Source organism: Nelumbo lutea, chromosome 5 (genome assembly GCF_056320005.1).
Source record: "Nelumbo lutea isolate HS-2025 chromosome 5, American lotus-T2T, whole genome shotgun sequence".
Lineage (NCBI taxonomy): Eukaryota > Viridiplantae > Streptophyta > Magnoliopsida > Proteales > Nelumbonaceae > Nelumbo > Nelumbo lutea.
The window spans coordinates 21,727,161-21,755,002 of NC_142688.1; the positions used below are offsets into that span (position 1 = coordinate 21,727,161).

Here is a 27,842-nt window from a genome sequence, read left to right on the forward strand (position 1 = left end):
ACCGTTTCGAAACCCCTCCAGTATGCCCCTACAGTGGGTGTATCGGGGGTCTGAACGATTCAGGGTGTGGAGGCCTAAACCAGCTCCCCTGAACCATTTGTGAAAAAAATTATAAGAAAAAAAACTAAAAAATTATAACGGCGTATCTAGCGTATCAATATTTTGAACCTTGTTCTATTCTAAGCTTTCTACCAGTTTATTATTTTTGTTCTATATTTTTCCATTTGTCTAGAATTTTTCTACATTAATATATGAATTTTTCTGTTTTTTTTTTCATATGATTTTTAGATTTTTTGCCATTTTCCACGTGATTTCCTGAATTTCTTTTTTTATAGCCTATTCAATAATTGGAACCATAGGATGAAATGGGTGTTTTTTCCACCATATAATATATATACATAGTAGAAGCAATGGATAATGGGTACCAATGCTGAAAAAGGTACTTTCAACCCACATATAAAAGGGGGCAAATAGACCTAACAAAAAGTTGACCCAACCCACAAACCAAAAATTTGAAAATGACCCAACCCAATCGATCTCAAAAAAACTGAGTTGGGTCATGGGTCAATCCATTGACTAGATTGTCAGATCTAATTCGGACTATTTATACATTATTAGAAGTTTCCACGTTCCAATCTTTAAATTTTACTATTTAGACTTTACTCTTTAAATTGTTATATGTTCAAGCTTTTTCACTTTATTTTGGAATTTTAAGGTTAATTCCTTTATATTTGACATTCTTCATGTATTTTTTTTTTAATTTCAGTTATTTTTTGGGATGACCCAAATTGACCCATGGGTCAACCCTAACCCAAACAGTGAGCATTTGACAACCCAATCCAAACCCGACCCACCCAACCCAATTGCCAGGTCTACCCACAGGCCACTGGAGGGGATAAGAAAAAAGATCGAGATTGACAATATAAAGTTAAATCTCCAAAATCAAGCTATTTCCAATAGGATATAACCACATAAACCAGCATCAACACCCTTCTACCGAGGTAGATGGATTGACCGCAAGTTATAGTAAACTTCTACAAAGACAAATATACTACCTTCAATCGTTCAACCAAATGAAAGAGCGACTACCCATCTAACACGCAATTTTTTAGAAAAAAAAAGAAAAAACTACAAACGGAAAAGGAATTACTAGGTTTGTTTTTCCACCACAGATTAAACGTCTCTTCCAGTTATGATGAACCTACCGGCATGCCTAGTGCTCGTATTCACGCGAGACTGACCTCTCTGAACGATCATGTTCACGGTCTCGAGCTTTCTCCTTTTCACGGTCATATCTGTAATCAGCAGGCTCCATCTGTTCATACCGCTCAGCACCATGATTATAAAGGTTTGGGTCACCCTGGGGCTCAAGATCATCATACTGTCTGTGGCCTTGATGGTGTTCATAATGGTCGTAATGTCCTTGTTCACGGTCCTGGTCTGGATGCACATATCCATGGCCAGGCTCCATGTTGTCATACCATTCACGGCCATGCTCAGGCTCACCACGATCATATTCCTTGTCCTTTTCACCCTGATTGTCTCTTTCATGCTTTGTCTCGTTATGATCATGATCCCCACGGTCATAATCCCTCTCTTTCTCTCTAGGGCGATCACGGCCTCGATCACGGTCACGGTCACGATCACGATCCTTGTCTCTTTCTCTGTCTCGGTCTCGTTCATAGTCACGACCACGGTCCCGATCACGATCACGATCACGTGTCCTATCACGATCACGACCCCGATCTCTGTCCCTGTCCCTGTCTCTGTTCCTCTCACGATCTCCTCTATGGTGCCTTTCTTCTCTTGCATCACGATCCCTTGTTCTATCATGGGATCGTTCACGAGATCTCTCGCGTTCCCATTCTCGGTCTCTTACCCTTTCGCGAGATTTCTCCCTATCCCTGTAACATTGTTTTTCAAAAGCAATTAAAATTTTTAAACATAAAAATTGGACAAGCATCCTAATATGACATGGCCAAGATCAGCAGTGATCTCCAATTGTCATTTTGATTATGATCCTCAAAATTCTCTATGCAACCCAATGAGAAAAACCTCGCAAGTCATGGCTTCACGCCTTCAACAGGTATTTTAATCAAACATTCTCCGCAAGTCTATCAGTCTATGAACATATACTCCACAAGTCTATCAGTCTATCAGAAACATATCAATGACTTAAGTCTTACCTATCTGCATGACGATCTTCCCTGACCCTCGGTTCTTCTGACCGGGAGGCTCCTGGACCTATCTGCTGTTGTTCTCTGTACAATTATCAAAGTCAAGAATAGCACATATGTAGCAAGAGAATTCTGAAAAAAACTATCTTGATGATCAACAAAAAATTATAAATAGGGATCAGATGGGTAGTATAACTCCCTGGATCCAAACAAGTATCAATCCCATAAAAAATAAGAACACTCTAAAAGAACTTGGTACTGCAATGTCATATAACACTGTTAAATGACAACACCCAAATTTCGTCCATTCTATATGGGGTCTTGAGGTTAGGAATATATGGATATAACCCTTGCCATATGACACTGTTAAGGAAAAAGCAAGATATGCCAGAGAAGTGCACATAACAATATAATAAATGGCTTTACATTAAAGACCATGCAACTAGATAGATTCCCAAATATCTTACTAAACAAATATTTTTATAAGTCATTTAAGTTCTTGCTGTGTCTGAAGACTTTGGATGTATCATTTGTTTTCTCCTAACCCACTTTTGCATATTGACCATTACATTGTCCATCTATACCTTGTCACTTGTAATAGAAAACATGGGCTATCGTCCAGCACCCATATTACATCTCGATGATTCTATGAAGGATTATTCTTCCGAGGAAAAAATGGCTAAAGATTGGACCCAGTTTTTAAGAACCAAAAGTGATGTTTTATGGTTGTGTATCTCACCAAAAGTTGACATTTTAATAGGTAATTTACTATGTATGTAGGGATTGAATCTGCAAGGCCATAAACAGAAGAATGCTCTAACCAATTGAGCTAACAGATTTCCTTTTTAACTGTTTTTCGTAGGACATTCTGTTTCTCACTTTTAAAACACTAGATTAGATTGGATTAAACCTAGGTATATCACATGTTGAGTTGGCTCTGACCCACCAAGCCACTGGATACCAACATATAAAAAGGCTTTAACAGAGGAGGTAATGTTCCAAAACTCGTTGTTCTTTATTCTAATTTCTGTTTACACTCTCCTCCCCTCAACAAAAGAAATCAACAATGTACCTTTTGATAGTTAACAATGTCTTGAATATAGTTGTCAAGTCGACACCAAGGTGACAAGGCACCCCATGGAGGGTTGCCTCACCTAAGAGCCAAGCACGGTACTATAAATATTTTGTATATTCTTTATTTTTTAGATTATAATAATAAAATAGGTATTATTAAACTAAATTCTTTTCTTAGGACAAAAAAAAGGGCTCAGCCCCTATATTTTCTCAATTTTCTTCTTTTTATTCTCATGAATATATTCATTTTCTATGTTTTGATACAAAGCTTATACTTTTTTATGAAGGTTATAGAGAATTACAAGTGGAAGATGGTTGCTGTTGAAGAATATGCTCCAGAAACAGAAATGCATATGCACTTGGTTGGGATGGGATTTTTTCACTTTTTTTTTTTTGGGGGGGGTGTGGAGGTGGGGGAAGGGGTCTGGGGAAGGTGTACACACTTCCACTAACATAGCATTCAAGAGTACAAAATGAGTCTTTTGAGAAGGCTTCAATTAATTGAAGTTGTAAAGTTATTAAGAATACAAAGCACAAAAGGCATGAGACTTAAAAAGCACAACTTTCGATAAAATAGAAAATTCTGGATATTAGGAGACCATAACATAAGCTAGCAATGAATGCAACATGGTACATTTGGCAGGCATAGCAGGACGCAAAACTGTCTATGCCCTCAATAAATTTCCTTTTTCCCCATTGTCTTGTGCATTGCACTATTTTATGCAACAACGTATTTACTAGTAAAGGCCAAGACAAGTGGAGGGCCTCTGGGCCACATAACCTAACTTAATCACACCCTTTCTCTTTTATGACTATTTCAATCCGTTCATCCTTTCTTTTTTTTGAAAATTTGTGACAACTTCTGTTCATTGAAATTGTCTTGTAAATCAAAAATATCCACCAATAGAAGGTGAACCATAACGGATGAAAGAGTACCAAACAGTCAAAACACTAATTGATGGGATCATGGAAAGATATTACTTTAAGATTTCAAATGCAAAATTTAAGAGAACAATTAATTATGTTATTAAATAATAAGTATTGTAACCTGTATGTAGTGGTATTCATGTACCATTTTACTTTAGTGCCCAATACAGTCTACTGAAATCTTAATATGCAAATTAGGTGTCCAAAAGAGGCATGCAACTACTGCAATGAAACCTTTACCTGCCCGAGTACTTCCGATTAACTTCTTCACCTCCAACCCTGGTTGATCCAAGACCCCCACCCAATCTACGTGGTCGCCAGTTTGGAACAGTTCTACCACGTTCCACATCAACAAGCACCCTTCTGTTATCGAGCTTCTTTCCATCAGCTTGTTTGTATGCAGCTGAATGTTGAATAACATCATCATTGACTTGGTCATGAAAAAACTAATGCATATGTAAATCTTCATTAAAATAATACTATGCCTAATGTCTCATTTAAGAACAGACCTTTCATATCCCGTGTATGCATGTATTCAATGAAGGCATAACCTCTAGGCTTGTTTGTCTCTTTATCAGTAATCAGGCGAACCTGAGATATTGACAGCAGAAGTCAAATAAACAAATGTTTAGAAATAATAACATAATCTAGAGTAGAAATTTGCATTAAAAAACATGTAAAAGCCAAGTAGTTCTGGCCACTTGGCAACAATACTGTTTTAAAACATAAAGCATGTCTCAAATACTAAATCCTAAATGGCACGGCAGACAGGCACTATGCCTCACTAGCCGTGCTCACCTTTTAAGGTGTACAGCTTCGCCACGCACGATGCATCACCACCATTGCTACAGTTGGCAGAAAAACTGATGTGCCCGATTAACCAGTTGTCAAACAGATTTACCATCCCCTTACCAGGGAATAAAACTTTAAAATAGAAAACTAATTATAAATAACATAGAAAATACCATGATATCTTCTGAACTGCTGCTATGAAGAAGAGTAACAACCCTTTACCAGGGGTAATGCTTAATAGGAAACCATTTACCACTAACTAGAAAATAGGATAATACCTGGGTCCCTAGGAAACTTTCCAAGGGATTAAAATCAAAAAGACTTGAGGAAAGAAAGATAAAACAAACCCATAGTGCCATTAGTGGCAAGGATACCTGCTATTAACCCAACTCAATCTGACCCATTAGCGGCCATTTTAGAAGGAAATGCTAAAACAACTCCATTTCGAACTTGAAAAACATGATAGATTAGTATAAGAAAGGTGGTGTACAATCATCACTAGCAATCCTCACCTTTAAGAAGTTGAGAGTCAAAAACCATGATGCATTACCATTCTTGCAATTAAGTTGGCTGGGAGTATGCTTGGGCCCAACATACCAATTTGGCAACAGCTTATATACTTAATTATATAAAAACAGCTTATATACTTTTTTGCCAGAGTCCACCAAATTAAGAAAACCATGAAAGAAAAGGAACAAGAAGAATCGAGATTGTTTTATTTAAAACATTTTCATTGTCCATGCCAAGTGTAATATCTAACCTCCTAAATTGAATGATGAGCATATCCTGCTGTAATTAAGTGAGTGAATAACCTGGCTATTATTCCTGATTTGGTTACTGAAAGCATAGAAATTAAGGAGGCAAAGCTAATTAACAAACATCTTTAGACTGTTAAAATTTAAAAGTTCAAAAGTTCCGATTAGACAAAACCACAAAGCTTCACCACAACCAAACCTGTTACCGAAGTCAAAAGTCAATAACCTGAGTCCCCATTGGGGATGCTCTAAAATACCTACCCGCTTGATTGGCCCATAAGCTTCAAATTCCCTTTTGATCCTGTGCTCAGTAGTCTCATAATTCTGCAATACAACAATAGCACTTGCAAGTCATTCCAAACAAAAATCTTAAGCTTCATTTGGAATAGCTCCTTCAAAACCCTCCCAGAACTTTTTTTGATAATTAAACTCTTCCATAAATTCCTAGATGAGAAAGCCCCCACTCTGCATATTAGTGGCATTTGGCAATTGAGATGCAGAAGTGCTTCTATAGACATAGGAACTGTAAACTAACATCATTTCTATAGACATAGGATGCATTTTCCTGGAAAGATTTCCATCTAAAGAGCAAACCTGAAGATCACCTTAGTCTAAGCATGAGAAATGATAAAATGTAACAAGAAATTACTTACAAGCCCTGCAACAAATAATGTCTTGTATGGATCTCCTGATATATTTGGATCATTATTGGGATCATCTGCATAAACGACAGAAAAAATAACAAAACCATGAAAATCAGTTTAGTTCCACATGCATTACATCTATTAAAAACCCAGGGGAGAAAAAAAAAAACAGGGAGGATAGGTATATCACATTTTTTAAGCTCTTCAGCAGCTTTTTCAGCACCCTTCTCCAGTCGTAGCTTGTGAATTCTAGCCCTTCTTTGAAACTGTCACCACCAAAAAAAAATTGTAAGACAAAAGATAACAGGTGGTTCTTATTTCATGGACAGCATAAAAAATTACAAGGAATAAGACAAATAAACCTTGACAGAAGGAAATAGAGAAATAAAAGAATAATATTACTAATATAGATGCACAAAGCTTGGTGAAAATCTAATTGTGGTTACTATCAACCAGCTTTAACTACCCCAATTTATAACAACACAAAAGGGCAAACAAGGTTCAAAGTATTGGAACAATATGCCCCATATTGAGTGTATCGTATCATATCTTTGGTTACCCAATACACCTGTGTGCAGGTGTTTTCAGGAATCCATTTTTTAATGAATAATATATATTATATATATACATAAAGCTGAAATTTGAAAAAAAAAAAAAACAACTAAAAAAAAGGTGCATGGTTTAAAGTACCATTACACAAAGGTGTATCAATACTTTGAACCATGAGGACAACCTATTGCATAACAAAACCAAAGCCATAAAAACAAAAAATGATCATGGTGACTCAAAACACCCATTAATTGATTTAATATTTAGGGAACAAAGCAATAGAATAATCATTGGCATGATATTCAGGCAACAACTCATCCGAGAAGGTACCACCATCAACCGTGCACAAGTTACTGGAAATAAAAAATACCACAATTTACTCCAGGTTGAGAAGTGGCCACTTTAAATTTTATTACAAAGTAAAAAAAAAAAAGAAAAAAGAAAAAAAATCAAGTCAAGTCAAGTTATACCTGATAAAGAAGGGGGTCACTCTACCCTAACAGCCTAACCCCTACATGCATCAGGATTGAAAAAACAATCAAAAAGGAACAGCATACAGCTATAAGTTCAGGGATATAGACCTTGTTCCAATCTAACCAGATAAAATATTTGGAATTCTGCCTTGCATAAAAGGAGTTAACTTCTCACTGCGAAGGTGGTGTTGTCGTAATATTAGGGCCACTAACGACCCCAGAGAAATAAGAGATTCCTCCTATGGACTTGGCAGATATTCCAGATTTAACAAGGCATTGTAGATGATAGTTTGTTTTCCAACTTCTCTTCATGAATTTCCATCATACCGCAATTGTAGATGATAGTACTCAAAACTTCCATCATAACACAGATGATGAAGTTACATCCTACTCTAATACCCATTTTTTCTCTCCTCCTGGATTGAGTAAAATAATGAACCATACAACATTAAAGGTATTACCTAATTTGCTAAAACATTATCCTTGAACAAATATTCTCAAGCACTATGGTCTAGACAATACTCTCCTTTTGGAGGGGAAGGGGTTGCTTGATGTTGTAAACAGGGTAATGTAAGAATATATGAAAAAGAATATCCTACTTGTTCTTTTCTCCCGCTTTTCTTAATAAGATAAGCAGAAAATAATATATTGGATAGTAGTAGCCAAAAGCAACAGCAATAAGAAAAGCAAATATAATTATTTGAAACCATCTAAGGGAATCAAATAACCAAATAAATAGACTTATCCAGAATTCTGTACCATACACAAGACATGTTAAAACATGCATAATGGCTTGGCATCCGCATCCCAATTTTATTGTTTTGTAGAATAAATCCATTTATATATTTTTCTTTACTTGAGGTGTGCAACTAATAGCTCTGCAGGCAAGTAAATAACCAATATGCTTACATCACTGGTTTAAAGCCAACGAAACCTTATAAATACAATCATGTGGAAGTTAAATCCGGCACTAATATTCATAAAGCAGGTCATCTCAGAGCATGATAACAGAGAAAAGACTTCCCCATCAAAAAGGATTAAAATTAAAAGATGACAGGAAACAAAAATAAGTTTAGACATAATAAAGCAATGTTGCCCATCCCAAATATGATCAGGATTTATAAAACAAGCAATTGAAAGCAGAAAAACACGTTGAGAAAGCAGTATCTTACTGGAGTTTCAGCCTTTTGAACAGGTGGTGCATATTCAGGGTCTCCTGGCTCAGCAAAGTTACTCACAAATTGTGCGATCCCTTGGTAGAAAAGAGGGAAAGAAAGGAAAGAAAGAAAGAAAGGTTCAGTACCAAAGTAAATCCATCAACGTGAAAACAACAATCAACCTTTTAAGTTGCATATACCTGTATATGGTGGGCATTTTCCTTTCTCAGGAGGCGGCTTATACTCCAAAGGAGGTCGAGGCTCGAAAAGCTTCAAAAGGTTAGATGTAAGACCAGTCGGATGACTCTGCCCAATCTGCATCAAAGACACAAAACATAGATTAATTTTTCAATTACGCAAATCAGACCTTAAAAGACAAAACTGCAAAAATAACATGGAATTTCAAATAAGTGAATATTACCAATGAAAGATAGAGCTAGTAGATTCTTTCTGAACTCTAACTCACAGTAATTACCACAAAATATATAGTCTGAGACTTTGAGAGAGGGGGCAGAGGGAGAACTACAGATCTTGGAAACAGATTGGTGTAACCAGAATAAAAGGGAAAGAACAGGGAACTGAAAGGAAACAAAATACGGAACCAAAACACAAAAGAAATTCGAAAAGAACCCGAAAAATACATATTACCCCCTCCCAAGGGGTTGTGTTAGACGACATATTGGTTCCTCAGTTAAGGCTTCAATCGTGATTTGGAAAGAGATAACAAAATACACCTTTTTTCAGCTCGAGAATTGACTCGCTGTACAACTGACAAACGCATAAGCCGCTAAACTAGGGTTCCAAATCGAATACAGATCAAACGACTGCAGCTACCGATCAGAAAGAAAAAAGGAAGGTAACGGAACCAAATACCAGTTTCAACTGCAGAACGGTTGCGCGGTTTTGGGCTTTTGTGCGCGCCTGCACTGCGGCGTTGTTGTTGCGCATGAACGCATCGTTGTAGTCTCCCATCTTTCAGAGCTCGGATCAGAAATCTGACAAAGGGTTTCGTTCTCTTTTAGAACCTCAACTCTTCGCGATGTGCAGAACAGATCACGAATCCGATCTCTCTCTCCTTCCCTACCCCTCTCTCGCTCTCGCTCGCTCGCTCGCACGTCAGAAGTCGAGAGGCAGCTCTGAAATCGGAAAATAAAAAGCTAAGAAGGGTTTTTAGTCCGGCTTTTTATAGACACGGTTGGAAAAACAGGATCGCACTTCTAATCCACCTATTTTTTTCAATCACCTGAAAAACTGACTGATCCCATTCCAGCTCGTTCAGCCGTGAGCGTCTCGATTTGGGAGCGTTCTACTTCCGGGGGTGAGAAAAAAAAAACGAAAAAACCGAATCGAACGAAACCGAACCGAAAATTCGGCTAACCAAACCGATCGGTTCGGTTTTTATTTATTATTTTTAAAAAACAAAAATACCGGTTCCGTTTGGTTAATCAAAATAGAAAGCTGGTAGTTAATCGAATCAATCGGTATATATATTTATATATATTTCATGTATATTTATATTAATAATTATATTTTTTATTTTTTATACATTATAAATTAATAAATCTGCATTATATATAAATATATATTTAAAATATAATATTATATATATTTCTAGTAATTTATTATATATTTATATATTTTTCTATAATAAATATTATAAATAATAAAAAACCAACAAACCAAACCAACAATTAATCAAACCGATTAATCGATTGACTTTAGTTCGATTTTGATTATCGATTAACCAAAAACCGATAAATTCGATTCGGTTTCAAAAATTAATCCACAGTGTAGTTTCAAAAATTAATCAAACCGTGGGCACCCCTAGAGCATTCAGGCCAACTCACAAGATTGATAACGGTTTGGTTGAGGGCGCTGACCGAATGACTATTAATTTGTCACTAGGATCCTAGGCTCCGTTTGGAAAGAGTTGGCATGTTCAAAGTATCGATATGTGAGTCCTTTGGTAGTCGCATGGTTCAAAGTATTGATGGTGTATCAGTGGTTTAAATCATACGCCTTTTAATTTAAAAAAAAATAGTTTTATTTTATATATATTATTTAATAAAAAATTAAATTTTTAAATCTTTTATAAATATATATATATATATATATATTTAATATTGGATATATTGTATCAATAGTTGAATCTTGGTTACTTCTACTTTTTTTTGAAAGCCGTTAGTGGTATCTTTTATTTATTTACTTTGTTTGAAAAGACATTTATGACATTCAAGGATCATAAGCTTGGCCCAACCAAAATGGCAAACATTGGTGCTTGTTTGAAGGACTTAGTCTCATTTGTTTTTCGATAAATGGGGGTGGGTAAATTGGTCAACATAAGAGTTGAGCGTTTGTTTTTTCGTTATTAGTAGGTCTCATTGAAATAAAACAATTTACAATTGCGGCAATCAATCGCATAGGTGACCTCCAGCCACTTGGGCATGTGTTTTGAACCTTTGTTGACTTGGACGGTCAGACCGTTTGGTTTGAGAATCGTCTAGGCAATCAGTTCTGTTTTACCTTAAATTCAGTTTCTAACCAAAAACAGTTTCTAACCTTAAATTTATTGATCCAGGCGGTCAAACTGTCAACCTGTTCAATGATTTGCAAACCGATCTAATTTTTTAATTCCCATGCTAACCTTTGTAATAAGACAATTGGGAAAAAATCACTGTTCAATATTCTCAGATCTCACGATAAATGAACAGATAATCCCTTCTATGTTAGTGTTTTAATTATTTCGGGCCCGTGTGTTCAAGACTGCTCTTGTGGTATATATGGTGATTCGAAAGGTCTTTACTACGGTTCCGGGAATATCTGTAAGCCGTGGCCTACCGCCGCCGCGCCACGAGCAAGGGTTTATTGGCTTTTGCCGTTCTAGGATGAGTTGGGATCTTTTGGGGAGCATGTACTCTTATTTTGTGGGTTGGAATATCTTGTTGCCAGCACAAGAAAGTCCATAATTCCGTTCGACCCACCATAACCGGAGGCAATGCTAATGCTGGCATGCCAACAAGCAGTGGTCCATTGAGCGCTCTGTCGAGATCATCCACCATTAGGTGGCAGGGCTCCCGAGCAATTATGCAGCAAAGCTCCCAATCAATTATGCGGTAGAGGAGCGAGACCTCTTTGAAGCACGCGGACAGGGCCGAGGAGTTCACCCTATTGGAGCTTGCAGCGGCCACCGACAGCTTCTCGTCGGAGAATAAGATTGGAAAGGGTAGCTTCGGGATTGTGTACAAGGGGAAGCTGGTGGATGGACGTGAGGTGGCAATTAAAAGGGGAGAGACGTCCCGCAAGTTGAAGAAATTGCAGGAGAAGGAAACCGCATTCGATTTGGAACTAGCCTTCTTGTCCCGTTTTCACCACAAGCATCTAATTGGTCTGTGGGCTTCTGCGAAGAAAGAGACGAGAGGCTTTTGGTGTACAAGTATATGAAGAATGGCATACTCTACGATCATCTACATTCCAAGAGCAATATAGAAAAGAGCATCAGTATTTTGAACTTGTGGAGGATGAGGATCAAAATAGCCCTATATGTCGCAAGGGGAATCGAGTATCTTCACGACTACGCCATGCCGCCGATAATTCACAGAGACATAAAGTCGTCAAACATTTTGCTAGACGGAAATTGGATGACTAGGGTTTCGGATTTTGGGTTATCGTTAATGGGGCCAGAGACGAATGGGGAGTACATGCAAATGAAAGCAGTAGGAACGGTTGGGTACATTGACCTCGAGTATTACGGTCTGAACGTTCTGATGCCGAAGAGTGATGTGTATGGGATGGGAGTGGTGTTGCTGGAGCTGCTAACGGGGAAGACAACACTATTCAAGGAGGACGAGGAGGGAGGACTGATTAGTGTGGTGGACTATGCGAAAAAAAAAACACTTTACTTGGTTGATTGGTTGAGGATGAGAAAACAAAAAGAGAGGACACGATACCTGGTTGATCAGTTTGAGCTATAGTTCCGCTATTGGCCTTTGGAGAAGACAGTGGAGAAAAAACTATCGAAATTATGGCTGGTTTAAAGAACAAAATGGAAAAGAAAAAAAAAAAAAAAGAAGAAGAGAAACACCTTACCTAGTTGATCATTTGAGGATGAGAAAACGAAAAGAGAGGATACCTTACCTGGTTTATCGACCAAGTTGTAACTCTACTACTAGTTGGAGAAGAAACTATCTAAGAGCCAAAACCTATGTTTTTGGTTGATCAAAGGGCATAAGTGACATTTTAAAATCTAACCAAAACCTATGTATTTTAGAACCAAAATTTCGAATAAGTGCTTATACAATAAGCACTTTTAAAAAGCTGGAATTTGGGGGTTCTTCAATATGATTAACGGGGGAGAGTTGCAGAGGGTGTTAGATAGGAGGATGGGAGTGCCGGAGGTGAACGAGGCAGAGGCAGTGGAGCTAACTGCATGCGTGGCGGTGAAGTGTGTGAGCTTAGAGGGAAGGGATCGGCCCATGATGGCAGACATTGTGACTATTGAGTCTGATGGATCATTAAGGTGATGGTAGCCACTCTAGTGCGAGTGCCACTTTCTCAAGTGTTCTCAAATCAGATTGAATGTTATTGATTTTCGACCGTGGTTGCAAATTTTCTTCTCTTTTTTTTATGGTTTGCTGGATTAAATTTCTTTTTCCTTTTTTTTTTGTTTATATGTATATAAGTATTGATTATTGGGTTGTAAACTAGAAGAGAATGAACGGGAAGATGAACAATGTATCGTGAGGTTGGAGAAGATGAACAATGTTTTTCTCCCAATTGTCTTAATACAAAGGATAGTATGAGGATTAAAAATATTATAACGCGGATTTCAATGGAAAGCCAACTGAAAGGGGTCTTTGTCTTATGATCATAATACGGGGGGTTTTTGCCACAAAACAAAGTATAAGGGGTCTTTGTCACAGACCCCATAGTACAGGGGGGCTTTTGTAATTTACCCTTTTACAAAACCTGATTTTATTTCAATTTATTCATCTTAATGGATATCCGATTCGATCCCATTGTTAACTGTTGGTTACAACAAATTACCTGCCCGGCTCCTATTTCCAATTTTGAAAGGTTGAGTGCAAGAGTGAGAGAGGCAGCTAAAGAGGGAGATATCAGATGCACTGGCTTCCATGGTAGTGACAACACTTGGGTGGTATATTTTCAAAGATGCCGCCGGTGATGGAATAGCACAACCGCTTACCTGCAGACCCGTAGAGGACAACGTTTCAATCGCTCAAAAATGTAGAGCAGTGGCAGGTCGGCAGCTGGAAAGTTGAAGACTAAACACACAGTCGCACTGAAGAGACTAACTGTTACAATGTTGCTGGTAACTGGTTAGCAATTTTTTCGATCCAATCAAACAAGCACCAAAGAGGAAGTTGTTAGTGTCGAACGAACAAGGAGGAAGAAGGCTGGAGTCTGAAGAAACCATCCAATCCTGTTCGTTCATGTTTATGTTAGAGATTTAAGGGCTTTATGACTTATAAGCCAAATTACAATTATGTACATGATCAAATAAATTTCTAAATACATAAAACCTAGTTAAAATATAAAGTGAAGGACATATTTGTCTTAATATATATACATTAGCAGATCAAATTGGGTCACGACGGATGAGAATGGTCGATATTTGAATTCGGTCCATTAAATTAATGGATCAGCTTTTCCGATCCAATCCAATTTATTAGATCAGATCAAGAGGGACATTCAAATGCACCTCTTAATGGACTGGTATTGATTCAAATCTGATCTGACTTAGGTGGTGTAGATTGGCCAAGATATATTCAGTTTTAATCCACACCACTTCTATGTCATGCGTTCAGTTGGCTGTAGTGTGGATTGATCCACACTATCTCCTAGATTGGTCCACACCACAATTCATTTTCTCATCCACGTATTTATCTCGTGGAAGCATTTACACCACACCATTTTGCATATGGAATGATGATTTCATACTTTGCATGAATGTTTAACCCTAATATAAGACATCTTTTTTTCTTTCTCAACTCTCCATTGTTATTCATCTCTACTCATCATTGCTATTCTTCTTTATTTGAACTATGGTTGTAATCAGATTGGACTCAAATCAGATGCAACAAAGCCCACATTCAATCCGATTATTGATAACCTACATCTAAATCCAATTGGCTTGGATTCTAATTCAAATCCTAACGGATTCGGATCGGATTCAGATTTCATTCAACTCCGTTATAAATTTTCTAAAATACCAGGAAAATAAAAATTATTTTATTTTTTAATTTTTATATATAATAAATTAATATAAATATAACATACTAAATTATTATATATAAATTCATGTATAATATAATATATATATATATATAACTTTAAATATAATTATATAAAATTTATATATTACAATTAATAAATATTATAATAATTGGTTTCATATTTTAATTGGATCGGATGTTAGATAAGGCCTTGGATGTTCAGGTATTACTAACAAACTTAGTTTGAACCACTCGCGACTCCTCCTCCGACTAGTGCTGCATTGATTGTCGATGGAAACTAGTAAGTATTCATCATTTGTTTATTCTTATGCTATATTACCCTTCTCTGTTTGAACCACTCGCCACTGCCACTCATGTTTATTAATTAATATTAATATTATTTTATTAATTATTAAGTTTCAAATAATAGTTTTATTAATATTAATTGTTATTGATATTATTAATTATTATTAAAATTGTTGTTAATATTATCAATTATCATTAATATTACTACTCATTTTTAATTAATATTAATATCATTATTTGTTATTTAATATTATTAATTATTACTAATATTATTTTTATTAACTACTAAAATCCTTAGCTATTTACTAATATTTTTCTATTGTGTATATTACAAAAAATAATATATTATTTTTTAATGTTACTAACATAGATTATCTCAAATGTTGTAGTTGGGATACATAGAATCAAATACAATGTACCGGCTAAAATATACCACACCTTGCAGAACGCCTATGGAGGTATGGTGTGGATCAGTCCACACATTTTTGTCCACATTGTAGAATAACTACCTTATTGGGGTGTGGTTACCCATGGTGTGGATGAAAACACACTACCCAATTTCAAATCTAGCTATAAAACACCCCCTTATTTACAGCCCTAGGTGGAATAATATTATTCCTTTAACAATGGTACTTTTATCGGTTTAATAAATCAATAGTTATTATTTTATTTTACCCAACAATGGCAATTTTATCAGCTTAATGGATAAATAGTTATTATTTCATTTTACCCAAAAAATAAAAAAAGATACCACTAAATGAAAATTAAAACATTTATCCAAATAAATGGCTTCGCAAAAAAACAAAAAAGATCTTAAAATCAGTGAACTCACAATCAAGATCGACCAGGCCATCCGCCATCCCAGACACCGAACCCATGATAAATCCGTATGTCTAAGGTTCCGTTTGAAAGAAAGCAAATACAATTTTGGTCATTTGAACCTTCTTGCGTATTTGTTAATTTGTATTTGCACAGAACGTATCAGCAATTGCTCTCTTCGCAAATGGAGCACAAAGTAGGAATTCATCTTAATGGATCCAATCTCAGGTTGGTTATTGCAATCAAGACTCAAAGTATCGATACATATCGACCCGTATCAGCCAATATGTATCATGCCGATGGCTTTCCAATACGCCTCTCCAAAGATTGTATCGAGTCAGATACAGGTTCAGAGGATGGCCAGGCCTTAAACCGACCCCTCTGAATCGGTTTCAAAAAAATAAATAAAACTTTAAAAAAATACCAATACAGGCCGACCGACATATCGAAAAGAAAGAGTACCAGTGTCGATACTTTGAACCTTGATTGCAATTAACACGCACCATATTGTAGTGAGGTCAAATTCCAGGTTTCCTGAAAACTAAACTCATTTTTCTCTTGATAAATGCTGCATTTGGCATTCCTTATTTTAAGGACTTATCACCTTTTTGCAGTTAAAAATGCCTTGAACATTGAATCTTTAACTGTAAAAAGCAGATAAATAAGGAATGTGCCAAATGCAACCTCTAAAAATTGCAGGCTCAACTTGGAGGACGTCGAATGATGCCAACATCGGGAATTTATTCAAATGTTCTCATATATCAGACACGGGAGTCAATCACCAAAATTACCTAAATTCTATGTTCTTAATTTAAAACCAATATCAAATATGAATGGGCAACCAACCCCCAAAAAAATTAAACAAGAAAGTACAGGTAAAAAAACAGCTTCCCGTCTCTGAAAACTGTACCTCCAAAGCTGGAAATGATCTCTGTTTCGTCTATTAGTTTTTTGTTTGAAGCCAACGCTAACTGCAACACTCAGAGAACCAACACATCCTCCATGTATCCGGTCTCACTAAAGAAAGGAAGAAAGGGGCCAAAATCAAATCCAACAATGTTGAGATCTGCAATCAACCGCTGGCAATTATCTCATGGATAGTGTCACTGACAGTTTGATCTTCCGATCTAACAGCCAGCTTCATAGCAACCTGCTTGGGCCCATCAATTCCGAATGACAATCGGACAAGCACCTTGACATTGCCCATGAACACACCAGACAGCAGACATGTGTGTGACCTTGAATTGCTCGGTACTACCTCAGTCCCCTGCGCAATACAGAAGCAAAACCTTTCAGCAGCCTAGACTAGTCCATTTTTCAGGATAGAAGCTAGGTTGATCTAGAAAGCTAATAACCCCCGCACCACATGTTGATCAGGCTAATTACAAGGCATCCCTCCGTACAGGAGAAATGAGTTGCATCTAACATGTAATGTCCATATTAGATATTACTGGCTCTGTGGCTCATGTACACTTGGAAAGGTTAAAAAATACCAATCACCATTTTTTTTGGTGATAGCAACAAGAGTCAGATTTTATGCCATATCTTAACCAATCCGCAGTTTCATGTACTTAGAAAGATTACATGACCCCAACAGAAAAAAAAAAAATGTGTACCTCACAGGGCTGCATGCCAAGAATGTTGACGACAGCACTCACAGCCTCTGCCAAGCTCTCCCTTGCACCAAGGCCGTATTCGTCAACCCGCTCACAATCTGGACCCATGCTTTCCCAAGCATTCCTGAAATTGGAGACTCCCACTTTCAACATATAATCTGCAGCAACAACCTCAAGGTCCTCCAGTTGATACTCATCTTCAACACCATCTTCTTCTGCTTCTCCAGTAGAAGGATCAACCTGAGATGGCAATATTAAGTAAGAACAACAAAAGCATTCAAAAGAAATAACTCTAAATTGTTGATTGAATCCTCTGCCTCTTACATCTTGTCAGTCAGGAAAAACCTCAATCCAGAAACTCAAATGGTATAATTCCTCACAAAACAAGCATGGCTCAACTGGATCAGAGTATGAATTAGATTTGTCCAAGTATTTGATCTCAAAGTTTCAAATAAGTGTTCAACAAATTCTATAATTAGTACCAGTGCATGATTCTTCTAGGACCTAAGACCCCGAATAGATGAGGCCAACATTAGGTAATGGCCCCCTCTTATGTTTCATAAGAACCTGATGTTGGACACAGTATCTTTACTCAAATAAACAGACAGAAAGCAATGCACTAAATAAATGACAGATATTGACATATACCAGAGGTAGGGGACAGATGAAAATACTAAGAACCATGGAATATAGACTAAGAAGTGGTAAAGCCACTGGACCTTTTATTATAACTTGTTTAGTTGTCATAAAACAATTCTCAAAACCTTCCATTGATTCTTTATGGCAAAAGAAATTAGAAAACTGCAAGAATTTTTAAACCCAATGAATAAATAACATATGAGAGTGGGTAGGTTATTGGGATCAAGGCTGAGTTAAGTTGTGTTGAGCGAGTAGTTATATCTTGTAAACATCTATGCACTATATATCTGATAATAGTACCACCAAGGGGGTATTTTTTGAAGCAATATGTGGATCGTTAAAAAAGACCTTCACCCAATATTGGTCCCAGCTATCTGGAGTCTTGGGAGGGGTAGACTGGAAGGCCATTACACAATGTGGCTGGTCCTAGTCCACAAGATATCACCAATTTGTGTCCACACTAAAATCACATGGTTCTTCCATGTCATGATAAATAGAATTGTTACTATACATTATTTAATAAATAACCAAAATATGCTCTTTAGTACACATTACACAACACCTTATAGTGTGTGGTGTGGTTCAAACCATGTGGTTTCAACCACACCACAATGGGGCCAAGTAGATTCAACAACATCACAGTATCAACCCCCCGCCCCCCAAGTAATGGTGACAAGTTGCTAGGTAAGCAATGGTGACAAGTTTCCAATTTAGATGATGGTAGCAGCAACCAATACCTATTTTTTTCCAGATATTTGCCACTAGAAACAAATTATAAATCTGCTTCTATAAATCCTATTCCTAGCTTAAGTATAACAACATATGTCAAAGTGAAACATCTTTCAAATATGAACTAAGAACATCTTGATCAACTGGGCAAAGCTAGTAAGTAGTCCATATTTTTACTTTGTTTGGTTACCATATTACCCCTCAACCAGGAATGCACATTTTCACAAAGCAAATTAATCAGCTTCAAAACAAAAGTAGAAATAGTAGGAACTTCAGCATATAGGAAGCAGTGGTTGTACCATACCTCTTTAACAATGAACTTTAGCATATTTGAGAATTTCCCAACAGCAGGGACTCCAGCTGGCTTTTCAAATGCAACAAAGGTCTGCTTTGGAGAATCGTAAGGTAGTGATCTCAAAAGCTTGGATGAAACTTCAGAAAATTCCTCTGCTTCTGAGGCATCCACAATAACAGTGATCTGTTGTAGAAAGCAAAAGCAACATTATTGTAAAGAACTTTCCAGTGAGGTAAGAAGCAAACACATGTCAATCATCCCAAACATGCAACTTACGTTTTCCAATAGTTGTTCAGGAATAGTGTTTGTGCAGTTGTACTGGAACACAACATGTCCATCATAGATATGCTTAACAACATTAACGGCATATTCTGTTTCAGCTTCTGTCAGTTCCACAGGTTCTGATGACTGAAAAATAAAAGTGAAAATTAAAACAAATAAATCTTGAGATGCCAGTGATAGATCGACCATTAAGCTGCACTTGTATTAGGCTCAGTAAAAGAACCTTGATAAGGTTCCCAAAGCTTGAAAATTCAGGGATGGAGGAAAGCATCTTTTCATAAGCATCAATAGTGGATGTGGGGCCACTGGGTGGAGCACCAAGCCCAGTTGGCTTTTTACCCGGGGCTTTCTTTTCAGCAAGTGCCTGTGACTTAAACTCCCTTGGTACAGAATCAATGTCAAAAGGTTCTTCTGAAGGCTCCTGTATTCAAATCATACATACATGATTTTGGTAATAAAATAAAATTTATTACAAGAAAAAAGAAATATTAAGAAGCTTATCAGTAAAACATATAACAGAGAGAGAGAGAGGGGCCAGGATAACACTTACGTAGTTCTTCAAACTTGTCTCCAGGTTGACCAATGGAACATCCAGCAACCCAAAAAGGAAGTCTTTCACATCCTTGTCAGTTCCATCAACAGAATCTTCACCACCCCCAAGCATATTTAGATAAAGTGTTGCCCTGTCACGAACCTGTGAATGGATTAGCAGTTAAGAATACCTAGCAAGTACAAGGCACATATCACTATCAAGTAAACTAGAGGATAGAAGTCAGACTTAGTTCAAACTGAGATTGTTTTTTCATTCCAATGACAGGTTGAACAAGTAAAGCAAGGAATCAGTTAATTTCCAAAACATGATTGGGTAAGCCAATATGAAAGGACTCCCTAGGCATAAAGTACTCAACTCTTAGACATAGAATTCTTAAATTTTAAACTGAGACTTACTTCATCGTCACTGTCAAAGAGGCAGCGTCTCAATAAAACAAATATTCGAGGCTGCATAAAACAGTTCAATGTTTTCAATAAATGTTAATTAGTTAAACCAAATGCTGAACAATGCATAAACTGATAAGGCATAAAACTACCTTCAAGGAATCAACCATAGCACCAAATTTTGCCAAGGTGCTTACAGCACTGGCCCGAACAGTTGCATTCTCAAGAATAACCCGGTTATAGATATAACGGATATATTTGCTGGGATCTGATGTCTTTGGTCCTTCATTTCCTAGAAAGTGGAGTATCTACAAATATGGCAAGGGAGCACATATTCATAATAAAGTACATACAAAAATGTCAAACAACAAGAGCGCAAAGAAGATGAAGAGAAAAAAAAAAAAAAAAAACATAAGAATTCAAACAATCCAATTAATTGGATTTGCTACAGTTAATGGAGAAATGCCCACCTGTGTAGACAAATATGTGAATTCACAATCCTCAATAAATTCACAGAGATGAAACAGCCCACTTTCTTTGGCATCTGGTATGTCTCTTATTAGGATAACAATAGAGTCAACAATTGCCTTCTTATACTCAAAACCACCTTCTTCTCTAAGAATGTTGCTTAAGAAGTTCATCCTGAAAATAAAGAAGAAAAAGAAGATGAATAAAATCTAAATCAAGAATCATGTTATAGAACCCAAAGTTCAAAGAGACAAGGGAGAGAACAAAGTCTTATGTGGGTAAAATCCAAGATCACTCACAATGTTCGATACTTAAGTGGAAATTTAAGGCATAATGATCGAATAGCTTCAACAACTACAATCTTGAACTCATCTGCAATATCTGACATGAAGTTGGTTATCTGCTTCATCAGACGATCAACACTAGATTCGTTTCCTGTCTTTAAGAGTGTAGTGATAGCAAGTGTAGCAATGCTTCTGTTTTGATCTGAAATTAGGCTCTCCATGTCTATATTGCAGTTTGTAACTGCCATGGGATGTGTCATTGCAACCTGAAAAAATCATTAAAAAAAGAAATAAAGAGCACTACGTTAGAGGATTACAGTGTTTATCTAACTCCAGCTATCTATCATAAGCAGTTTCAGGAGACTGGATGCCCTAGTTTCTTCTTTTCCTTTTAAAATCAATATTGGTTGCCCTAGGTTTCTCATGACTATGTTCAGTTTTTCTTAAATCTCATTTCAGATCACAAATGACAATCTTAAGCTCTAAACCTGAACTAGACTGACATACTTTATTAAAATTCCATTAATAACAAGCAAAAGTTGCTTAATTTGAAATACAAAAAAAAATATTTTTTGATAAAATTAACAGAAACTTTATTAAATATTGAACCCTGGCCTATAAGACCATCTACAGCACCTGTTAGGAAAACTGAATTGCTACAAGTTGAAGGGGCTAGAAGAGCTAGCGGCAGACAGAAAAGGACTTGGGTGTGTTGAAGATTAATTAGTTTTATGATATTTTTCTGAGTAGATGTTTTATGTTAGTTGTTAGATAGGAGGTGGGGACCACAGTAGTTATGTGAGTCCAAATTTTATTATGTTTTTGCGTGTTATATATGCAGTTTTATGTTTTGCCGCCCTATAAGGGCATAGTTGTCTTTATACTGTTCTATTATTTTAGTATAAATAATAAGTGAAGGGGGTGGCCAGATTATTGCTCTCTTTTCTTTCAAACTTCTCTTCTTCTCCTTCTCTCTTCCTTCTCTCTTCAAGAAACTACTTTCTTTCATATTTTTTAATTCAGCAGATTCCTACTGAGTGGAAGTAGTAAGAAATGACTTAAGCACCCATAATTTAACGATGGATATGGCACTGAACAGAACAAAATAGAAAAACAGGACGCATGTAGCCAACCCCATATAGTTGGGACAAGGCTTAGATGATGATGACGATTGAAAGAACCTTGGCCATTTCAAACAGGAAAGCAGGGGCAAAACAAGGAAATAGCATATTTCTGACCATACAAGAAATAAAAAGAAACAAAGATTACAAGATTACAACAAAACCCTAGGGCCTGGCAGCCTCCAAAAACACCCTTGCCTAGATGCACCATATAGAAGTACCGAGAAATATTTATTGAGAAGGAAAGTGCAAGTAGAAATAATTTTAGTGAACAAGAAGAAGGGCCGACCTTATTTAGAGTACGGATGGCAGCAAAACGAAGCACAGGTTTTGAAGAACTCAAGAAGAGTTGTAGTACAGTGATAGCAGGAGTCAGTTCTCGACTGGTCACACCACTGAGCTCCGTTATTGCTCTAGCAGCTTCAAAAATAACCATTTCTGCTTTATGTCGCAGACAGCCCTCAAGATAATCATAAAATGGGCGATCTCCTGTTTGTGTATTGAGACCTGACTCACGTATTACCTGCATGAATACTTCTTTCATCATAATGAAGGGCATGAAACATGGGCTATAGCATTGCAAGTTTGATCATACAATGTTCAAGTAATATGTATATACCTGGCTAGTATAACGAATAAGGAGGCATTGGGCCAAAGGTGAGCGAACTGTTCCCCTTGTCAAGCTGGTAACTAGCTTGCTAACAGCTAACCGGTCATTTTGTCGTATCTGCAAGTCAACAATAGATGTATATAACACTTTTTAAGTAATAAAATAACATGATAATTTCAACCAGAAAATATTCAAAGTCAAAGTTGATGTTTATGGTTGCACCTTAAGTAATGGCTTATTTGGATGAAAATTTAATTATTTCAAACACTAAATGTTTCAACAAAATATGAAACTGGTGTTTAGGACAAGATTTTGGCATGGCAAAAACCTCTCCAAAACAGTGTTTTAATAAGTATATCAAGCTTATGCCTTCAGGCAAGGCTCAAGGAAAAATCCTTGAGGTGAAACCTTGAGACTCACGCCTGAAGTATAAATCATACTCCTCACACTTGAGATGCCGTTGTTTTATATATATATATATATATATATATATATATTCTGTGTGTGTGTGCACGTACAAAATAAAATAAGTACAAAAGAAAACCCAGCCTACCTGGTGAAGAAGAGCCAGAGCATGGAACTGTACAAGGGCAGCCCGTGATTGAACAGCTTCCTGTACCTCATTACTCCACCTTTTCACAATCTCTGGGTTTGTCTGTTCAAATATAACAGCATGAATGAACATACTTAACAACAATGTATATCTTACCAACAATGAAAAGCCATGTCATATGGTACCTGCAGTAAGTGAATTCCACTAACAAGAGCAGCACTGGCAACAACAGGATTCTTGTCGACAATTGCTTGCTTCAAGTATCTTTCTATTTGTGTGAGAAGAGTTCCATCAGTAATTCTACAGAGAACACGGATAGCATTTGCCCTATACATGTCAGTCTTGCTGTTCATATCCTTCATCAGTGAGCTTGTGACAATGATAACCTTTAGACAAAGAGTATTGCAAATCAGTGTCTAATTTTCTAAGAAAGTGTATGAGAGGACAATGGGAAGGAGAGCAATTTAGTCTTATAACCTCATCTGCTGAAGGGGAGAGTTCCTTGATGATCAAATAAACCATTCTCCTTAGACCTATATCCCGTGACTGAAAAAGCTTTGTGACAGCAAAGAATACTTCTGTTGCTTCTATCTATAAATTGCATGCAATTGGCAAAATGCTCAGAATGGAGAAACCCAAATCATTCAAATAGGCCAAAATAGCAAGAAAGAGAAAGATGGATCGAGGGAGTAGGAGGTTGGAAGATATCTGTTACAAAGAACTCTGACCTTGGTGAATGTTTCTCCTTGGTTAAGTAAATATAGGAGTTTTGTAATGACCTGTGAACCAGAAAACAGAGCAAGACCTGAAAACATAAATTCTTTACGGTTTAAAAAAGAAAACAAAACCAAATTCCACGTAAAGAAAAACCTGAGAGCATCTCCGAGGATCAAGTTGAGGATCGTTAAAAACCCTAGCTTCTTGAAGGACTGCACCCTTCTCAATCCCAGTAAAAGGAGAGTACTCCGCTGCAAAGCAAACACAACAACGTCAGAATAGCTCTCTGGGAGAAATTTCCCAGTTATAGGCACGTCAAGAAATAAAATCACAATAACCCGCCAAAACAAGAATAGATTAAGAGGTATAATTATAACACCAACTGCATTGCGATAGAATCATCAAACAGTAATACAATTTGCCAATCTGATAAAATAAAAATGAAATTGCGCATCAGATCTACTGAATTGAGCATAACTCTCTCCGAAGCATATCCATTCTCGCGTACAACATCCAGAAGCAATATCAAAATACTAAAAACAGAAATTCAGTAGATCTAATGGATCTAAGACTTCTAAGCAAAGACCAGAATGTTAAACGTCAACACAAGTTACAAAATTCGACAATAGAAAAGACTAAAAGATGAATCATTGAATCAAACCAAGTGAGGTGAATGGCATCGGTAAAGCAAATTACGTGAATAAAATGGTTCCGAGACCTACCTTCCTCGTCCCGATCATCGTCTTTCTTCACAAGAGGCTGGGCCATGGTGAATCAGATCTGCAGAGATCTGTGCGCCTTAAACAGAAATAAGAGGGAGAGTTCAGAACTCACACAAGTCCCTGTCTCTCAGCGCAGCGAGCGAGTGTCATCGAACAAGGAGACGGGCTAGAGGGCGAAGAAATTTGTATGGGAAATTACACCGTGTGTACACATAATATTTTTAAATGACAAAAATACCCTTCCGTTTGAAACTGCTACTATTACCTGCAGTGTATGCGAACGGCGAGATTTCCTGATTTCGCGGTTTTTTTGGTGGAAGCACCTCTCAGGAGTCAGGAGGCTGACGGCTGTTTCAAAAATCTCAGTAGTCGGGTCGGTCCGTAGAGGCTTGGTAATTGGTAGGACTTAGGAGTAGGAACATTCGCATAAAGAATTAAGGGCCCGTTCGCAGTCAAGATCAGAATTGGAATCAGAATTATATATTCCTGACGCTGTAATTGGTTCAGTCGCAAATCAGAATCGGATTTTAATTGTTATTGTTTCGTTTATTTGGAGTTGTAATTGGGATCGATTAAAGTTTTTCAATTTTGTATCAATCTATTTATTATTTTATGAATATATAATTGTTATTTTATTAGTACTTTATTAGTATTTAATAATTAATATCTTTATATTTATCATTATTTTATAAATACTTTATTAATACATTATTATTTTTTAATATTCTATTATTTTGTTTAGTATTTTAAATTAACTTATTATTATTTATAATTAATATGTTAGTATTTTATTATTACTGTAATTATGTTATATTAATATTTTATTACAGAAATGCTATTTTTGTAAATATTTTAATTATTGATATATTCTTGTTATTGTATTATTACTTTCATAGTATTTCATTATTTAATTATTAATGTATTATTATTATTATTATTATTATTATTATTATTATTATTATCATCATCATCATCTTATTATTATTTTATTAATATTAGGGTTTAGGGGGTTTTTCGTTTTTGTCATGAATTCTTTACTTGATAGATTATAAATGGGAATCTCATTCTTTGGGGGAGGCATGAAATTGTCATTCCCAATGGAAATTGGAATTGTGGTTTTTAAAATCGAATCGGTCAGGGGTCCAGTTACCGGTTAGAACCGTTTTGACAAAAAAAATTAAAAAATTAAAAAAATTGAAAAACGAACAAAACTGTTCGAATGGTTAATCGGCTGGTTTAGCGATTTCCGACCAAAATCAACGATTTTGAGGGAAAACGGAGGTGACTGGTTCTCGATTTTTCTAGTCCGATCCGATTTTGAAAACCATGATTGGAATCCCATTCTTTCCAAATAATCACTTAAAATTGGAATGGACCATTCCAATTCCAATTCCGATTCCAAACACCTTGATGTTTTCTTTTTTGGCAGCACCCTGTTGTTCGGGCTACTTCTTAGTGGCCGACGACTTAGGGGCCGAAGTGGAGGATTTTTGCCGGATGAGGACTTGGATGCCGAGCTGACTAGGCCGAGCTAGGGGTAGATTAGGTGTTGAGCTGGGTTGATTGTTGAGCTATGTAGCTCTTTAGAGAAACCTGCAAAGAATTAATGTCAGAGGACCCGGGGTGCCTAACCCGGCGAGGTCGCTCCGATGATTAAGTTAGTACTCTCATAGTAGATTGCGAGCTCAAAAATCATAAAGTATGAGAGTTAGGATATGCTTAATTGCCCCCCTGTCATTGGGGTTGGTGCCTTTATATAGGCATTGTTTGGCATGAGCTTCACGCACCGCATCCGAGATTTCCGAGAGGTTGCCTAAGTGGTCTGAGATCCCCAAAGGTAACCACCACGCACGTTGGCGATCCTTCGGAACACTCGATACGTGGGCCAACTTCCAAGAAATTTAGGAGTGTCAGGATATGCATGTCGAACCTGGACCTCAGTCAGGTCAGCATGCCCTCGATGGAGGTCACCCCTCGTGTCAAGGTCACATCGGCCAGTGACGAGGTTCTACAGGTCGGCCCTAGACGAGGTGCTCCTAGCCAGCCTAAGTTGTGGTTGAAGTCGCTAGGTTGGCAATAAAAGTAGGTCGCCAGGTCGGGGCGAAGACAAACTACGATTTGGAAGTCCAAATTATTGCCTAGGTAGCGTCTAGGTATCATCCAGCTGTTTCGGGATGCCATGTGTCACAATGTCATTGGATGACCAAATCCACCCTCATCACACCTATTCCATAAACCAAATGTACCCTAAAAGACTAAAGAGAATATTGATCGATTTTCATTGTGTTTCATTTAACATTAGTCGTGACCGGTGCAATGCCCCTAGGTCCCCTTGGCTTCACCCTGGTCTCTTCCTCCTTTTCTTATGCCCTCAATGTGTCTTGCCTTCTCCCTTATCACCAACAAAACAATCAAGTACAAGTGGAGGGCTTTTCTTCAAATGTTATGGATTTTATTGCTTTAGGTGTGGGTGCTTACTAGTGGACATCATCGCACTTTCATCTAAAATTTAGCATCTACAAAATCTATATTCTCAATATGACTAGCTCAATAGACACAAACTCTAATATACAAAGTAAGAAGGTAAGAAAAGGAACCCCTAAGATCTCCTCTTTCACATAAACACTATATTAAAAACCCAAAAATAATCAATTTTTTTTCATGTGCTCAACCATGTATAAGTAGACATGCATGTTGGTTCTGCCTATTTTCCAAGCAGACTCATTATCCTTTTTTCATAGAAAAACAATAATCCAAATAGGGCAACATTGTTTTTTTTTTTTTTTTAATTTGTATGGGTCACCTCACCTAATATATTAACAATGGTTTTTAAAGTTTCACTTAGTTTATGTTTAAGTCTTGTGGGTCAGTCCACAAGGGGAACTTAAGCCTGTATGAAAAAAGCACAAGGTATATTTAGATCAATTTAGTAAAACTCAAAGTATGATTAAGTCTTTTACTCGT

The 27,842-nt window shown here is 36.8% G+C and overlaps 2 protein-coding genes and 1 pseudogene across 2 annotated transcripts; 1 reads left to right on the forward strand and 2 right to left on the reverse strand.

The window, feature by feature from the left end:
- Positions 1-928: 928 nt before the first annotated feature.
- On the reverse strand, positions 929-9,849 carry LOC148850916 (U1 small nuclear ribonucleoprotein 70 kDa-like). The gene is made up of 10 exons (XM_088946652.1): positions 9,422-9,849; positions 8,749-8,863; positions 8,564-8,643; positions 6,560-6,635; positions 6,379-6,443; positions 5,987-6,049; positions 4,688-4,769; positions 4,419-4,581; positions 2,187-2,261; positions 929-1,904 (listed from the first exon to the last, which is right to left on the reverse strand). The coding sequence occupies exons 1-10, from the start codon at positions 9,518-9,520 to the stop codon at positions 1,214-1,216; spliced, it is 1,509 nt and encodes a 502-aa protein (XP_088802778.1). The 5' UTR covers positions 9,521-9,849; the 3' UTR covers positions 929-1,213.
- Positions 9,850-10,863: 1,014 nt separating this feature from the next.
- On the forward strand, positions 10,864-13,153 carry LOC148850917 (putative serine/threonine-protein kinase-like protein CCR3 pseudogene; annotated as a pseudogene).
- Positions 13,154-16,627: 3,474 nt separating this feature from the next.
- LOC148850918 (coatomer subunit gamma-2) lies at positions 16,628-25,201 on the reverse strand. Its single transcript, XM_088946653.1, has 19 exons — positions 25,144-25,201; positions 24,879-25,044; positions 24,310-24,407; positions 24,168-24,218; positions 23,917-24,030; positions 23,625-23,825; positions 23,440-23,541; positions 22,896-23,003; positions 22,566-22,799; positions 21,171-21,421; positions 20,874-21,045; positions 20,556-20,711; positions 20,416-20,466; positions 20,018-20,161; positions 19,691-19,888; positions 19,462-19,593; positions 19,195-19,368; positions 17,523-17,762; positions 16,628-17,173 (listed from the first exon to the last, which is right to left on the reverse strand). Exons 2-19 carry the CDS (start codon positions 24,922-24,924, stop codon positions 16,979-16,981), a joined length of 2,667 nt encoding a protein of 888 aa, XP_088802779.1. The 5' UTR covers positions 24,925-25,044; positions 25,144-25,201; the 3' UTR covers positions 16,628-16,978.
- Between the last annotated feature and the right edge of the window lie 2,641 nt (positions 25,202-27,842).